Below are 17,633 nucleotides of genomic sequence, written 5' to 3'. Positions count from 1 at the left end.
TGTTGTTCCCTGCCTTAGAATTCAGACGTAAGCTCCTTGGGGGAGGAGACCTCTTTTTCTGATGAGCTTGTACAGCTCTGTATCACAATGGGTGTCTCATCTGTGAGCGGGGCTCCTAGATGCTAATTCAGTATAAAGGTTTAATATATAGGAAGTATTTTTACATAAAACCATGATAAAGGAATTCCCCCTCTCCTTCCATTACTGCATTTTAGCTTGCTGAAGTCTCTCCTCTGATTGTGCACGTGCAGTGGATCTGAGCATGTTTTGTTGTTTCAGAGATGGCGTCATGAGACAATTGCCTGCAGTGGCTAGGAGATATTAGGAAGCAGTATTTTTACAGCTTCCATAAAATGGCATTAAATTTGGCAAACTCATGTGCAAACAGCAAGAAGAGCCCTCTGGGAAGGGTTGTTAAATGCCTTCGTCACTTAAATGCATTTAAACATTGTGTTTAAATGAAGGCAGGAGCAGTGAGATTAGCTCCTACTGCGTATGTCCCTCCCCTGCATTGCATAGTAAAAAGCATACAGACTTCTCCTTGTCAAAACCAATCGCCCTCCCATAAACCTCCTGTCACTTTAATGCAGATGAAAAGCAACAAAGCATTAATTAATTACCTTTTAAAAAGCAGTGAAGATGTTTGCAGCAGCGAGCACACTTGTAATAACATTTCAATGCAATTACGTTTGAAGCAGAATAGAATTTGGTTTCGTGTAACACTTTTTGTATCTGGGATATCCCAGTGTACCTCAGCAATGGTTTTGATGTGGATCGAATGGCAGATGTGTAGGTAGACAGCAGCCATGAAAGCTCTCATGTGTATCAAGGTGCCACGGGACTTCTCTTTCAGAAAAATGCTATGCTTTCATTTTCTTAAAGGAGGTTGATCAGCAGGGATGGACAGAAGAGATTTCTCTTTTGACATCTACAACATCAAGTTGTGTGGTGTGGTCGACATGCTGGAGGGAAGGGATGCCATCCAGAGGGACATTGACAGGCTGGAGACGTGGGCCCGTGCGAACCTCACAAAGTTCAACCAGGCCAAGTGCAAGGTCCTGCATATGGGTCAGGGCAATCCCAAGCACAAATACAGACTGGGCAAAGAATGGATTGAGAGCAGCCCTGACGAGAAGGACTTGGGGGTACTGGTGGATGAGGAGCTTCACATGAGCTGGCAATGCGTGTTTGCAGCCCAGAAAGCCAACCACATCCTGGGCTGCATCAAAAGAAGCGTGGCCAGCAGGTCAAGGGAGGTGACTCTGCCCCTCTGCTCTGCCCTCGTGAGACCCCACCTGCAGTACTGCATCCAGCTCTGGAGCCCCCAGCATAAGAAGGACATGGATCTGTTGGAGAGGGTCCAGAGGAGGGCCATGAAGATGATCAGAGGGCTGGAGCACCTCTTCTGTGAGGACAGGCTGAGAGAGTTGGGGCTGTTCAGCCTGGAGAAGAGAAGGCTCCAGGGAGGCCTACAGGAAAGCTGGAGAGGGACTTTTGACAAGGGCATGTAGTGATAGCACAAGGGATAATGAATTTAAACTGAAAGAGGATAGGTTTAGATTAGATACAAGGAAGAAATTCTTTACTGTGAGGGTGTCCTGGTTTTATTTAGTGAGGGGGGGCTATGGTGGCAGCTTCTGTAAGAAACTGCTAGAAGTTGTTTCCCCTTTGTCCAGTGGACTCGGCTGGGCCTAGGGCGGATCCACTGCTGGCCAGGGCCAAGCCAATTGGTAGCAGAATGTTCTGTGATAATGCCTCTGTGATAACGTGTTTAAGAAGGGGAAAAACAGAAAAAAAAAAAAAGAAGTGAAGAAACTGAAGTGAGGGCAGAGAGGAGGAGGCACGAGCCTTCTGGGCCTTGCAGGCCTCACCCTCTGGCCTCCCACCGGGTGGCTGTTTGGGCCCAACTCAGCCCGGCCTGGCTGCAAGAAGTGGAGATGAGATGTGAAGAGAACCTGAGAGGCGTCTGCCTGCCAATTGTGAAGAGTTTTTCTTGTGAGAGGAACGGCTACAGACGCCAAGGTCAGTGAAGAAGCAGGGGGAGGAGTAATGCGGCTCCTGGCCAAGATTCCCCTGCAGCCCGTCGTGCAGCCCATGGTGGAGCAGGCTGTCCCCGTGCAGCCCATGGAGGCCCACGAAGGAGCAGAGATCCACCTGCAGCCTGTGGAGGACCCCACGCTGGGGCAGGCGGATGCCTGAAGGAGGCTTTGGCCTGTGGAGGGCCCGCTGGGGCAGCTGTTCCAGAGGAACTGCACCCCATGGAAAAATTACCCACGCCAGACCAGTTAGTGAAGGACTGTAGCCCATGGGAGGGACCACACGATGGAGCAGGGGAGAAATATGAGGAGTTCTTCCCCCGAGGAGGGAGGGGCAGTGTAACATGACAAGTGATGAACTGACCATAACCCCCATTCCCTTTTCCCCTCAGTGCCACTGCAGGAAGGGAAGGAGGTAGAGATAATGTTAAGCCTGAGAAGAGGGAGGGGTGGGGGGGAAGTTATCTTGTTCTCTTTCTCATTATGCTGCTTTGGTTTTAATAATAAACGAATAGTTTTCTTCAAGTTGAGTCTGTTTTGCCTGTAACTGTAACTTTAAGGATCTCTCCCTGTCCTTATCTCAAACCTCGAGTCTTTTTCTTCATCTCTCCCTATTCTCTCAGAGGGTGGAGAGAGTGAGAGAGAGGCTGCGTAGTCTGGTCCCGAGTGGAGCTAAACCACAGCAGAGGGTGGTGAGGCCCTGGAACATGTTGCCCAGAGAAGTTGTAGATGCCCCATCCCTGGAAATGTTCAAGACCAGGATGGATGGGACTTTAAGCGAGGTGGTCTAGTGGAAGGTGTCCCTGCCCATAGCAGGGGGATTGGAACTAGATGATCTTTAAGGTCCCTTCTAGTCCAAACCACTCTATAATTCTGTTATTTTCTCTGAAGGAGCCCAGAGGTTCTGTGACTAAGACATGAACTGGTGACCCTCCTTCCCCCTCGGACTCAGAAAATGAAGTGCTATTGTCTACTTCACCATGGCATTTCTGCATATCACAGGCAAAAAAGAACAATGTGACCCATGGAGACAGAAAATGCAGCAAGAGAAGCAAGCAGAGAAGAGGCTTGGACATCGCTTAGCTGTGCCATGTGCATCTTGTCTGAAAACATTAATGTTTCTAACGGTCCCTGTGGTGTATATGAAATAACGAGTAGATATGCATCTCATTGGGTGGTTTTATCAAGAAAAGGAGGTACAGTACTCATTAGCAGATCCTCACATACTATTGACCTGATAAGTAACCACGCTAAAATCCTGTCCCATGGAAACTGTACAAAATAGGCTCTTCTTATGTTTTGTGTTTGTACCTCAGTTTGCAAAGAAGCAGGAGGAAGAGGGCATCTACAGGCTGTTAGGGGAACACCCATAACGTGTACCTTATCTCCTTGAGTTAAGCTGGTCAGTGGAAACAGCAGCGTGTCAGGAATACTCCACCTTTCTTTTAGTAGTGCAAGGATGAAAGGACTACCTAATGCAAGGGGAATTGTGGTGAAGGGGAATTACTGTGACAGAGCTGAGGCCATAGCTGGAAGCTGTGGAAGTCTGCCCGGGCCCATGAATGTGTGTGCTGGGGGTGCATTGGTGCTTCCAGCACCTGGGCTGGTGAGAAGACAGATGATACAAGTACCAACTGCACCTCTGATTGCGGTGTTGGTACAGTCTTGCTTTTAAAGGAGGCTGTTTGTGTCTCATACTGATCCCTCCAGCCTCTTGTCATGCTTTCCTAAGCTGCATTCCCTTGTTTCTTTGTTCTCAGGAAAAGCTATCTCACTTAAAAAATGATCTTGTATAGAGCTGACCTCAGATCTTCCTGGTTTCCCAGGCACATACCTGTTGTTCCATAGCATAGAGGTCTCTGATTCCTTGCTCTCTGTGGCAAACACCTACTTTCTGTCTCAGATTTTGTTGTTTGTCCATTCCTCCTTTTTTTCTCTCTGATTCTCATTATTCTGAAATTGAAGTGGAAAGTAATAAGAGCAGGACAGCTGTCTCTGTTCTTCCTGACCAGTTTAATGGGTCTGGGATTTCATCTTATAGCTGTTAGCACTTGAGTTTCCTTGCAGCTCTCCCCTGCCTCTCACCTGCATGTTGCACAAATGCAAAGCTGTGTGCAGGGAGCGTGCATATTGTTCTACAAAGGTGCTTCATAATGAGGAATATGTGAAATATTATCTGCATAATGAATAATCCTTAGGCATCTGTGAAAAGTTCTTTTCTACTGTGATGGTGCTTCGAAAAAACAGATTAGGAGGGTTCTGCTGTAAGTATGTCATATGAACAGTTTATTCTCTCTACTGTTAGAGTTCCTCCTGGGAAAAGGGTCTTACTTTCTTTTCCCCATGCTTGTGGAAAACATGGTCATGGTGTAACATTTGCTGAGATCTGCCTTCCATAGGTGGACACAGCCACTGTTCAGCTTTGATGAGACCTTCATTACATAATAAAATGTTCATGTGTGAAACAGGAAGGAGGGAAGTAAAAGAAATTTGGTGTTCAGGTGCTGGAACAATAAATGGTATTATTTTGACATAGAATGTTATTCTACTTTGTCTTTAGATTTTAATGATAAATGTGAAGCCAATCAAGAATGGGTCCTAGGAGAAGGTCGTCTCACAAATGTAGAATTTATTTTATTTATTCATATTATTTGTTTGAACCTGTTTCTATTTCCTTCTCTCTCTCTCTCTCTCTTGTTTTCCAAAATAAAACTAGAACTGAACTTTAGGAGTAAAAAATCAGCTATTACGCACATACAGAAAGGAGCAGTTTGTTAGCTTCAGTTAGGTTATAGAGGAGAAGGGCTTAGGAAGGGAAAAACTTAAATTGCCAAAAAACTTGCCTGTGAAGCCTTGTACTTATGCATTTTCCTGGGATTTTCTCCTGACTGATTCCTTATGTCGGGAATTATTTTCTCATTTCCAGTGGGGTGGGTGAGGATGAGCATGCTCTTTATGCAGTGTAAAGTTCCTGTTGTCTGCAGAGATCCATCTCTGGAATGTTGGACTTACTTGAATAAGGAAGTCTCGTGGAGTTACCTTTTCTGTTTTACAGCACTAATTCCTTGTTTTCTTTTCCTTTACAGCTAGAACATATTCAGAAACACATATGGTATATGTAAGTAACACTTTTAAAATTCACTTTTGCATGCATTCATTGTTGGTTCTGTTACAGGAGCTGATATTCTAGTGACTTCTGAAGAGGGAGACTGGAGTTTGAAAGCAGCTTTTGCACAGGTGGAGAAAGGAGCAGAGGACAGAAAAGCATCTAATGTGTATATATATATATATATATATAAAGCCAGGAACTTTTTATACACTGGCTAACAGTTGTTTGAAATAAGACGTTCAGTCCAGCAATTTGCTGTGTTAAAAAGATACTGCAAGTGATCAGCAAACCCCCCCCCCCAACTAACGGCCATATTTAGTTTGCTATCCAAGTGCTACAGACAATCCCTCGTAATACCTTCTTGACAAGAAAGCTTTCATTTGTTCCTTCTTGGAATCTTGGCTTTTCTCTGAAGTAGAAACAAAAGTGATGATATTGATAAGTAAGCACCTGTGAACAAGAGCTTTTCTGTCTCATAATCCCTACTCCTTCTGCTTTGCAGCAAGCTAAGAGGCTGCTTCTGACCTTGTAACCTGTTGATGTGAGACTGGTTCTGTGACTTGATTAAAAGCAGCAGTCTTGACAGTGAAACAGGAGGTCTGTGAGAAAAGTACGTGCCTGTCTAGTGGTTTGGGTATAAGGAAGATTGATGGCTTTTAAAAGTGACCTTGCACTTTGTGTAGCCTTAATAGTATTTCAAGAAATCTGAGTAAATAACATTGTTTTTTAATACTGGTGATATTCTAATCAAAGTAAGGAGAATACTTCATATATTAAACAAAGACATGATGCTTTGATACGTGCTTCTTCGGGTCAGCATACCTGCAGGTTCCCCAGGTGGGTGATAAGGAAAGTCCTGCCTTCACAATCCTATAATTGCTCTTGCAAAATACTTGAGGATGATATGAACTGGTTTTTAAGCCTGTCAACAGGAAAAAAAAAACCCACAATTTTCTTTTGATTTGTTTTGTTTTCTCTAATTCTATCGCATGGGCGATGTTCACTTCTGCATTTATCTGACTTCGGTAGGACCTGAAGACATTCAACAGTTTGTTGAATAACATGCTTTTTTCTTAGTTCACCTGAAATGGTGGCAGCGTTCTGCCCGTGGCTTTTTCATGCTCTCTACACTTACTAGTTGTCATGGCACCTTTTTAAGCCAAAGGAGGACTGGAGTGTTGTTTGCTGCAGGTATTTTTTTTTTTAACTCTCATAGATAAATGTAGGAGAAATGGAAATATCCCTCCTATTATGTCTTACTAGCAATTCCAGAAGTAAATGCTGTTTACATCAGACTGGACAGCTGATAAGCTTTGTTTCTTCATGAAGTGAAATCAGCTACTTTCTCTGTACTTTGATCAGAACTGGAATAGGAAATAAAATGAAATGTAATTAATCGCTTACATTATTATTCTAACCCTCCTCAAGATTTTTGACAGGAAGTTTTCATCTGTTGGAGGACTGTTGTCTCAGCCTCACATGCGCAATTACGCAGCTGTTATTTCATTATTTTATTCTAGATTTAGAATTTGAAGATTTTTTTCTTTGCAGACATAAGTATTGGAATGTTTTCATGTACTTCTCGATGAAGGTCAGACTGTCTGGTGACTGACACAGTAAATAGTTTTTTACCCCAATGGAAATAACATTTGAGGCTGTTTTCAGAAATAGAAACTGTTTTGGAAAAGCAACTCTCCCCTAGACTCCCAGTGTAGTCAATGTAGAGAGAGAAAGGCTTTTCCAGAAGTCTCTTCAGATTGCCTGAAGTGAAGTTTTTGCTCAAAATAGCTTTTATTAATGCATCTCTTTCTCATTTTGTCTATATGAGCCATGGATTGACCTAAGGAGGTTAACCTTCTTTAGCTAAATTTAGTCTGTGAATAACCCTACCACCTCCAAAACTCAACTACTTTTATCTGATAATGTTTCACAGCCTCTTTGCATTCATTTTGCCTGAAAATATTAGTGCTGGCTGAGAAGGAGGGGTTATTTTACTCTATGGCTGTTTTGCTCACATCTTTAGTTTTTCCTTCGTTTCATGTAACACTACTATTCTATGTAAAATCTTGATTCTTCATCATAGATAGGTTACTGACCTGAAAGTTGTACTCAGAACATAGGAATTATTTCAATTAATTCTTCAAATAAATATTAAGTCTACTGTAAAACTGATTAAAAGATTTAATTGCAGGCTAGGCACATAGAGAAACAGGTCTTGAAAGTTGAAATCATGATTCACAAGCCTGAAAAAAGGAAAAAATAAACCAAAGAAAAACCTTTCATCACCAGCCTCCAGTTCTTCTTGCTCTCCCACTCAGATTAATTCAGTGAGGTTTTTTAAGCCTTCATAATTGAAATATTTTATTTTTACCTCAGCACAGGTTGTCATAAATCAGCAAATAAACAGCAGTTATTTTCACATTTTTTTTAAATAAAGCAAAAGGCAAATAAAATTAGCCATTATTGTAAATACATACTCCTGTAACACTGTGTTATCGCCCTAATTGTGAAGGTACCCAATTTACTAAAATCAGAAAAAGAATAACTGCACCAGTTCTTCTTTGCTTTGCACTGATGCAAATGTACATCTCGGTGAGATTCACGAGGGAATTTCATGGAGAGACTGAAAAAGTCCGTCCTGGTCTGGAATCACAGCCATTGTATGCACTGATCCTCACAAAAGAGGACGGGGTTTAAAGCAGCAATTACATTCATGCAGGCCTTTAAAAAATATACGTGATTTGCAGCATTCATCATGTGACATTGTTTGATGTCTATGTGGGCTGAAATGCAACAAATTTGTCACTCTCTGCTAGACTGAGAATGGAACAGGCAATACAGTCGTGCCAATCACAGCCCAAACCCAGTGATTTTCATTTCCTAAAGCACTGAATTGCGTTGCCAAATGATGAGGCATCTCTTTGCAGATTTTGCTTGTACCTGATGAGGAGGTGTGAGAATTCTTTTCTATCTCTGAGGTTGGCCAGGTGAAAAGCCACTTCTCAATGCACAGAAGATGGCAAGCTGTGCTCTCTAGAAATGGCTTCCACATTGATTGATACAAAAGAAGCTTACAGTTGATATTCTGCTATAGACTAGGGCAACTAGTAGGAAACACATATTTTCTGGAAATTTTTAAAAACAATAGTTCTTTTTAATGTCTTTAACTTAAGGACATCTACTTGTAACATGATGAATGATTAATTAAGTCAGTACTTTTTAAAAAAGGGACTGCAGATCATTAAAAAACAAAACCACTCAACTGCTGTTCAAAGGTCCATCCTGCAAGAGTTTATCTTAATGACAAGATCATCACTGGTTTTAACAGTGCAAGGTTATGATCTAATCATTGCTTATTACCTGCTGAGAGCTAGAGCCTGATCTTGAGAGGCTAGGAGTAGCTAGCTACCTGTTACAGACAGCGTACTTAAGGAATAAGATATTTCTTTAGTTGAACAAGGATTTTCAAATCTAGCCCTTAGATTCAGGACCATGGTGTCATTGCAGGAGACAAAGACAGTTCTCAGGACTCCAAGGAGGCATCAGAAGCTGTGTTTTAGTGGTTTGACACACAAGAACGACTCCCAAGGGGCAGATTCTTTCTCTGTCCTGTGTATTCTGCTACCAGCCCCCTAAACTGAACAAAACTGAGCAGGGTATGTGTGAGTGGTTGGTGTAAGAGAAGTGGCATCTGACTCATGTTGTCATAACCCATGTAATGCACACCAGAATCTGACTCCATTACATCTATCAAGAAAAGGCTGAGCACATTTTCACTGCTTCAAGAGAAGATAAAATTAAAATTTCCAAGGAGTCTTTCTGCAAGCGGTGTCCCACAAACATGATTAGCAGAGCAGATGCCTCACAACTACATTTCAACTTGCTTAAAAAAAAAAAATTGCAAGGAGCACCCAGCAATCTCCCATGATTAAGGTGTAGCATGTAACTGTCCTGTCCTAGCATCAGAGCCCTGGCTGCATTGACTTAGTATTGCCTTCTTCCCTTGGGGGAGGTAATCTACACTGGCTCTCTTTTTGGCATGCTGGCTGAGACCTTGAGCTCATGTGTATGTTCTTAACAGAGTCGCTTTCCAACCTACTCGAGAAAAATTAGGGGCTTTTGAATTGGAGCTCTTTTTTCTGTGTAGGTACGTGGGTAGCTCACATCTGAGCCCAGAGCATTTTAAGCTGTGAAAGTAAGGTCACAAATTGTGTTCACCTTATTTCTGCCAGCATCAAAAGGAAGAATCTCTTGCCCAAACATAGTCTCATAAACAGCAAATGCTGACATCTGATGCAGTTTAAATATTCCTGATTCCTGTTGCCTACCTTGGGAGCCTGGACCCAACAGTCACACATTTACATCACATAAAGTGAGGACCTCACCCACAGAGTGGGAAAACCTCTACATCAGAAGGGAGTGCCTCACCTAAAAAGTATTAAAACCTTAACATGGCACAAAGCATCCATTGAGAAATAGCAAGGATTGAGGCTAAACCGTTTCTCCAACCAAAATACCATTGTCGCCAAACCCACCGCTTTGGGTGGATAGAGTTTACGTAAATTGCTTCCTGCCTCCCTAAACAAAATCAAAGGATATTCAGCGTGCCTGCAATATATATAATTCAATTGGTTATAGATACCCTGACACCTTGACCTGTTTCTTGCAGTCAGGGCCTTTAACTGCAGCAAATAATCAATATTTCCTGTGTCTAGTGAATGGTGTGAGATAATGATGCAGAGAGCTTGTGTTAACTACTTTTAAAAGAGCAATATGTGCAGCTGTCAATGGTGTATTCCTCGGCCTGCCACTGACCTCTGGCATCACGCTTCGGCCACAGTTTTTGAATTCACATGTCTGAAGAGAAGCAGAAGTTGTCGTATTTGGACATGTAAATAAACAGCCTGGTTTCCCTAAAAACCCTTTAAAGTGTGTCAAGTTGGAACCTGAACACTGAAGTCTCTTAATCGTGGTGGAAGCTTTTAACGAAATAAACTGATGCAATGCTGACTGTAACCAGAATTGGTGAAAAACAGTGATGGTTTGTTCACAGCTCCTTCTTTGAAAAAGAATCATTCAGCTCGCACTTTTCAGCCTGATAGCCTGAGGTCTGGCCTGCTGATGAGACAGCATCTCTAAAACCACATAGTATTTTATAAAGATTTGGCATTAGGATGCTGAACAGCTGCTTAAATTATGAGGGCACTGGTAAGTGAAGTTCCTACTGCCTTTCTGACTGAACACAGACATTTCTCATTAAAGACCCAAATCCACAAGGTGCTGTGACCACCATAGCCTTCATGGTGGTATTCTGAAAAGAATATCTGTCTGGTTGTGAGCTCTGGTCTCTCAGTGGGAATTTAACAAGCTATTTCCATCTGTTGCTGCAGGCTGTGTTTCAGAGTATGGGTTCATTTGTGACTCATGTTTATTTTCTCTCCTGCTTTCCCTGCCCCCTTTCTCTCTCTCATCTTCTTTCCTCTACAGAGGGGGTAAGAACGAGCCAGAACCAGAGCAACCAATCCCTCGAAAGGTGCAGATTCGTTCTCTCCCTTCCTTGGAGGATATTGATCCAGACGTGTTAGATAGCATGCACTCGTTAGGCTGCTTCCGTGACCGAAATAAACTCTTACAGGACTTGTTGTCGGAAGAGTAAGCACTTGCTCAGTCTTCGTATCAGTTGGGTGTCCATGGGCTGGGATGCTTATAAACCTGGGGAGAGGTAGAGAAGAGAAGCCTCCAGGGAGACCTTACAGCAGTCTTCCAGTACCTAAAGGGGGCTTATAGGAAAGATTAGGAGAAACTCTTTAGCAGGACCTGTTGTGATAGGACAAGGAGTAATGGTTTTAAAATAGAAGGAAGCAGATTCAGACTGGACATCAGAATTTTTTTTTTTACAATGAGGGTGGTGGAACACCTGAACAGGTTGCCCAGAGAGGTGGTAGATGCCCCATCCCTGGAAACATTCAAGGCCAGGTTGGATGGGGCTCTGAGCAACCTGATCCAGTTGAAGATGTCCCTGCTCCTTGCAGGAGGAGTTGGACTAGGTGACCTTTAAAGGTCCCTTCCAACCCAAACTGTTCTATGATTCTATGTCTCTCACTGTGAGGGATCAGTAGCAACTTCTCACCATCTGTCTGCTCATTTGCTAGTGAGGTATTAGGAGCAAGCACTGAGTCTTTCTTCCACTGTGTGTTAGAAGCTCACAATTTGACCAGCAATGGAGGCAGGGTGCTGTCTCTTCCCTTGCTGCCAGGCAAGGTCACTTCATGAAAAGATGGGTCATGCAGTCCAGATGGGGAGGTATCATTGCTGTTATTTCTGTTGGATATGCCTTTGTTGACAATTTTTTATTTCAAGCTTACGCCTGAGAGCTGGTGTATTTCCTGAGGTGTTAAAAGGGACATGTAGTGGAAAGAGCACTTTGAGAGTCAGGAGACCTGTCTTGCTGCCATTCTTGGTTTGGACTTCCTGTGGACATGTTACCACATCTATCCTGTGCTTCTGTTCTGTGTGTAACGTGGGAACCATATTTCCTTTTCTCATAGCTGCTTGTTGGACAGCAAGGTTCTCAAAAGCTTTGTGGGTTGTATATCTAGCTGGCAGGTATATGCCCATTTCCAGCTTATTTAGAATAATTGTAACTTTGTTTGATGAGTAGAGTTTATCTACATGTTGATGGGTTTTTTTCTCTTCAAATTTAAAGTTGTTTTTTTCTCTTTTTCAGAGAAAACCAAGAGAAAATGATTTATTTTCTTCTACTTGACCGGAAGGAGAGGTATCCTAGTCATGAAGATGAGGATCTTCCCCCTAGAAATGAAATAGGTACTACAGATATTACCTCTGTCACCATGAACCCATCTCAGCTAGTTCCCCTTCACCTTTTTATTTTTTTTAAAAATATACCCAAACCCTACCATCACTGGTACCTTCTCACAGAAATGGTGTACAGCATTGGTGAGAATCTTCAGCCTGAGGCAGGCAAGTCTATTCTGTGGTTAAACTCGAAGGCTTGATTTTTCCAAGTTGTTCTTGAGCCAGATCTTTAAAAATATAATGTGGACCCACAAGCCGGCTCTGTGCAAGCAAATGAGGTTTAGAAGCAGTATAGTCCAGTGGCAGAATTTTCTAATTACTAATCTACTTGTAGTATTGCAGTAATGTTGCTTCTGGACTTGAGCTAGTAAGACTGTGTAGCATTGCATCCCTATGAGGTTACATATGTACACATTCTCTCTTCTGTAGGTAAATATATACATTGTTGAAAGTATAAATAATGTTGCTTACCTGTTTATAGTACATACATCAAACTCCCATGTTTTTAGACTATCTTAGAAAGACTTTAAAAGATTAATCTGCAGTAAGATTATATATCTTATAAAGCTCTTATGATACCACTTTATTCCTGAATAATTGTTCGTTAGTACTTTAGGGTACTGCTGATCACCAAGGACTTCACTAATCTAGACAACAGGGAAAAGGCTTCCCTAAGGAACTAACTATGTAAGTGACACTTGCTGTGCAGAGTGACAAAAGTGTAACTAATAAAGGATAAGTCACTTCTATTAATGACCTGAAATAGCATTTTTACATAGTAGTGTTGTGATTTTCAAGTATTGTATTTCAGCACTTTGAAGGCTAGAAGCAAAGTGCTCTTTATTTTCACTGGAAAGCCTGGAATCTTCCAAGCCTACAGGGCAGTGGTACACTGAACTGTAAGTTTGTTAATATTCTGTTGAATTATTACCTTATCCAAGTTCCAGGCTCTGGGCCCTATAATTTTGCAGGGAAATCTCTTCTACAGGACAAGATATGGAAATTCTTAGTCAACACAGTAATTTTTAAACTCTTACCTGAATGGAGCTATGGAGAGCATGTTAGCAGGATCCTGAGGAAGATGGGTAGATGTGCCAACTGCAGGTCCTGTGGTCAAAAGCTCCTTGCTTAGTGCAGTTTGTCATCTAGCACTTTACTAATCAGCTTTTGACTCAAACAGATTATCCTGCCATGTAAGGACACCATCATCTTGTTTAGAAATGCTTTTGTCATAGGAAAAGAAGCAAGGTGACTCTAGAATCTTCATACCCAGCATGTAAGTGAATATGTAGCTATGCCCTAAATACATCATATATCTCTCTTCCACATGCCAAAGTATTTTCATGGTTTGAACTGAAATATTATGCTCCATGCTTGTATTTTTTTTTGTGCAAGGAGTAAAAATGTTCCCCAACAGGGAAACACTGCTCTGAATGTATTGTTGTGCCTCATCAGCATGTTTAAGACTCTTTGAGCAGTATTCTTTGAGTGTTTGTAGGTTGTATTTCCTCTTCCACAGGAGGTTTCCACCTCCTCTGTTCCCAGCAGCATCGCTGAGAACATGGGGCAAGATTTAATTAAGAGCAGTCATGCTTCTGATGAATATCTCATCATTAGCCATTAGCAATGGCCTTGCACAAACAAAGAACAGAGAAAAAGTAACAGATTTAATAACAACAGCTTGAAGAAACCACATTCATGAGAGTTGTGCATTGCCTAAGCTGTTGCAAAAAAAAAAAAAAAAAAAAAGAGTGCATCTCAGAGTATTTTGCCTTTTCCTCTTTCTTTGCATGTTAGGTCTCAGAAAGGATTGATGCAGGTAAAACTATGTTCAGCTTAGACTAGTACTCTTCTGGTGTCCCTTTTATCTGCTTCAGCTGTATGAAGCTTTCTCAAAGGGCCAGGGAAGGGCCACCTTCACCATTTTTTTGAGTCCAGTTCCATTTTCTTTGCCTGAAAACAGAGAAATAAGAAACTTCTCAGTAAAATGAAGGAATGTCAACTAATGTCTCCTTGAGGAAAAGGCTTTTATGGGGTGCGGTTTCTTAATAAACCAGAGAACAAGAGATTGGGCCGGAATATAGGATATAGGTGCCTCATCCAAACTCAGAAGCTGAACCTTTATTTCTCACCTTCCAAATGAATGTCTTTATGACTGAATCATTACTTATACAATTATCTTTTTCTCTGTAAAAATCTTTAGGAATGGCTTCACTTTTCTGGTGTGAAATAAAAGGAAAATGCATCCTCAAAACTATCACAGATCCAGACTAGAACTTGATTTTTTTTTCCTAATGTGAAGTATTTCCAGAAATTCAAGAGAAGGGCAAACACTGGATGTTTTCCTATTTTTATTTCCTGTGCTTCTGCAAAATCTTCTACTGCTTTTGTATGACACCACTTTAGCCTTTATGGCAGGATGGCTGTGTATTTAACTATTCCTTTAGTAACTTTAGATTTGACAGTGATGACAGACTCAGGGCCCTGTCGTTTCTTACTCAAACCCTTTTAAAAAATACGTACAATACTTGCTACCCTCAGCTATGTATAGTGTAGGATTGTAGACAATTTTACAGAGGAATCAAATACCTTTATTAAAAGCCTAACCACATTCATGCAAGCTTCTGGATGTATTTTCCATCAAACTTTTTTGAATTTCTATTGCTGAATTTATAGGTGTGTTTCACCATCTGCTTTTCTTGTTTGGTCTATGTCTTTGATAGTTTAAAGTATAGATTGGAAATCAGTATCTTCTAGCACCTTGAACAGCAAGGACTGATATAGAAGAACCATTGAGTTTGTTAGTGATATCCTTCTCGTCCTTAATTGTTCTGTTGATTCCCTCACTGTTCCACTGGCGACTGTCCTTCTCTCAAGCTTTCTCGTCCTCGTGGCTGTACAAAACACTGTTATTCAAGTCTTTAGCTAATTGCTCTTCATATTTCTTCTTCACTGTCTTTTAATGTCCACCTTATATTTGACCTGTCACTTTTGTAAGTGTCACTCAGATGAATTTCCATCTGTTGAAGTCTTCTGTTTTGAACATCCTTGCATCAAATTGCCTTTTAAAATATCTGTTCAGAAAATGTTTTTCTTGCCTTTTTTCCGTCTTTCTTGTTTAGACTCTATTATTAACTAACATTGATGCAGTCTGAGCTTACTTATCTCCATTTTTTTGACATTAGCTGCTGTCTTCATCTTCCTTCTTTTCCTTATTTCTCCTTTCTTTTAAACTGCACTGTTCCACCTTTCTTTCTAATGTCTGATATCCCTGTGCAAAACTTGAATCAAGTCTCTATTATTGATACCAAATGTAATTACATTGTTGTTATGTGTGTTGCTGGGCTCTAGTCACACCTCTGATACCAGCAGTTGTCCTGTGGGATGAATCCTTTCTCATTCTTTGAGCTTGTTTGAAGAAGCAGGAGTTTGAAATGTCTAAACCTTGTCCCAGCTTACTTGTGACCACTTATACATGTGCAGCTGAAGTCACCCAGATAACTGCTGTATTAAGTTAGTCTCCCTTTGTTTTTCCTTCAACTTTATGCACTATATGTTTTTCCTAATCTGGAGGTCATTGCCCCTAATAGTATTTTCTGCTGCCTTTTTATTACTGGATGTAGTTTGAAATGGAGTAAGATACAACTGCTTTTTTTTTCTAATTAATTTTTAACAGGAACATTATTGCTATTAATACAAAGAAAACTTGAATTATACAGTAATGGGGTCAGTTGTTATCGCTAGCCAATTTGCATTTGAGCTGTCTTTCCTCATGCTCGTTGTTTTAAGAATAAGCCCTGCCTTAAAGGGATCTCTTTCTGAAAAGCATGATATGAGAGAGAGAAGAAACAAGCAAGTCGATGAGGGGTGTGAGGAAGGCAGGATAATAAAAATAATGCCATCAGTCTAGGCAGTAGAAGTAGAATTGTCAGTTGCAATATTTCTGGTTTTACAAAATAATCTTGGCAGAGGAAGAAGCCTTAGGGGCTGGGCACTGTGAGCTGCTTTCTAACTGCAGAGGTGAAGGATGCCTTTTTTTACAGGTGGTTGCTCTCCACTAAAATTAAAAATGTATGTATAAATAGAAGCAGGGAACTGAAATAACCCAACCAAAGAAAAGAAGATCCTTCTGTATTTTTTTTTGCCTTCCTTATTTTTACTGTTTTGATGCCATGAGAGATGTTAGTAATAAAACAACAGGTCTGCATTTGGTTCCCTGCTTCACCATGGGGGTGTGTATGGTTTGGCAAGTTACCTTCTGCAGTGCAGTTTGGTATCTAAAGAATCTTTTCAGAGCAATTTAGGTGCTTCTCCAAAACTCAGTAAATATCAGCACCTTTAGGAATGAATTGCCTTTAAATATCTCATTCTTATAGCTCAGTTTTCACTCTGCAAAGTGAAAGTAGCACTTCCATATCTCACAGAAATGTCACACAATAAAAAGTGTAAAGCACTTCAGTTACTATAGCAGAAAAAGCTGTATGATGACCTCTAAGATAAATTTTAGTAGCACTCATTTGAGTTTCCTATCAGGTAGATAAGTATGTTTAGTTTGTAATGCTGAAGGAGGAAAAATATAAAGCAGCAGGGAAAACCTGAGATCTAATCTTAAAGATGCAAAAAAGGGAATATTTTCAGAGGAGAATGCAATTCTGAGTTCAGAATGTACTCATGTCCCTATGTTACATTTAATCTAGCTAGCAGGGACATTGAAGGCAAGCTCTAGCAACCTGAGTACATATACAGGATCCCTAGATGGCTTATACTCTGGCTTTGTAAGGTAATTTCTGCAAGCTATGTTATAGCTGTACCTTTGTTTTACAGTGCTCATACATTCAGGGTAGTAGCAGTGCTCCTCTCTGTAGATGGATTGCAACTTACCTCTTAATGTTTGCAAATTTAGAAGAAGGGAGAGATTGCAGATGTTCATCTCCATCATGTCTCTGTGTGAGACATGTGAGAGTGAGAATGCTGAGAGAGGATTTAACCAACCTGTGTCGGGTAAGTCCAGCTGACTTCAGCTGACAGTGTTTTCTTTTCATAAAGATCCCCCCAGGAAGCGTGTGGATTCCCCAATGCTGAACAGGCATGGGAAGCGGCGGCCAGAAAGGAAGTCGATGGAGGTTCTCAGTGTGACAGATGGCGGCTCCCCAGTCCCTGCTCGCAGAGCTATTGAAATGGCACAACATGGACAGAGGTGGGTCTCTCCTTTACCCAGGAGTCCTGCCTGTCTGGGTTTGCTACTCCCTTTTATGTTATACATACAAAGGAGCTGTGGAGCTTTTCTATTCACAGTAGCACTCATTACAACTGCTAAGCACATTTGCAACATGATCTGGCAGCCAGCAGCACTTATGCACACAGAACCAGAAGTCCTGCCAGAGGCTTAAGGATTCTGTTTGGTTGCAGCTATTGCTCAGGAAACCACCACATCCTCTGCGCAAGATTCATATAATCTCTTTTTAATTGATGAGAATATAGGCATTCAGTCTAAGCTTGTGATATAGGCTGTCATTCTAGGCAATGGCAACAGGTGAGAGTTTTGGAAGGTCTCAGATACCTACATCCTCTGCTACAACAATCTTAAATGGGATAAATTACCCTCTGGTTGTTCCTCTCTGTCTCCATAGCCTGCAACAGGAATCTAGATGACTGTCTTGGATTAGGTGCCT

The 17,633-nt window shown here is 41.4% G+C and overlaps 1 protein-coding gene across 10 annotated transcripts in view; it reads left to right on the top strand.

The window, feature by feature from the left end:
* Window positions 1-17,633, top strand: part of BRSK2 (BR serine/threonine kinase 2) — a 331,752-nt gene that overhangs the window by 266,693 nt on the left and 47,426 nt on the right. For all 10 annotated transcript variants that reach the window (XM_086749316.1, XM_086749315.1, XM_086749314.1 and 7 more), the window contains exons 9-12: window positions 5,123-5,154; window positions 10,633-10,797; window positions 11,873-11,970; window positions 17,008-17,158. In XM_086749316.1, coding sequence (XP_086605442.1) covers window positions 5,123-5,154; window positions 10,633-10,797; window positions 11,873-11,970; window positions 17,008-17,158 — 446 coding nt within the window. The remainder of the gene's footprint in view (window positions 1-5,122; window positions 5,155-10,632; window positions 10,798-11,872; window positions 11,971-17,007; window positions 17,159-17,633) is intronic.

This window comes from Chlamydotis macqueenii, chromosome 5 (assembly GCF_036417535.1).
Source record: "Chlamydotis macqueenii isolate bChlMac1 chromosome 5, bChlMac1.mat, whole genome shotgun sequence".
NCBI lineage: Eukaryota > Metazoa > Chordata > Aves > Otidiformes > Otididae > Chlamydotis > Chlamydotis macqueenii.
This window is presented reverse-complemented; position numbering and strand designations above follow the sequence as displayed.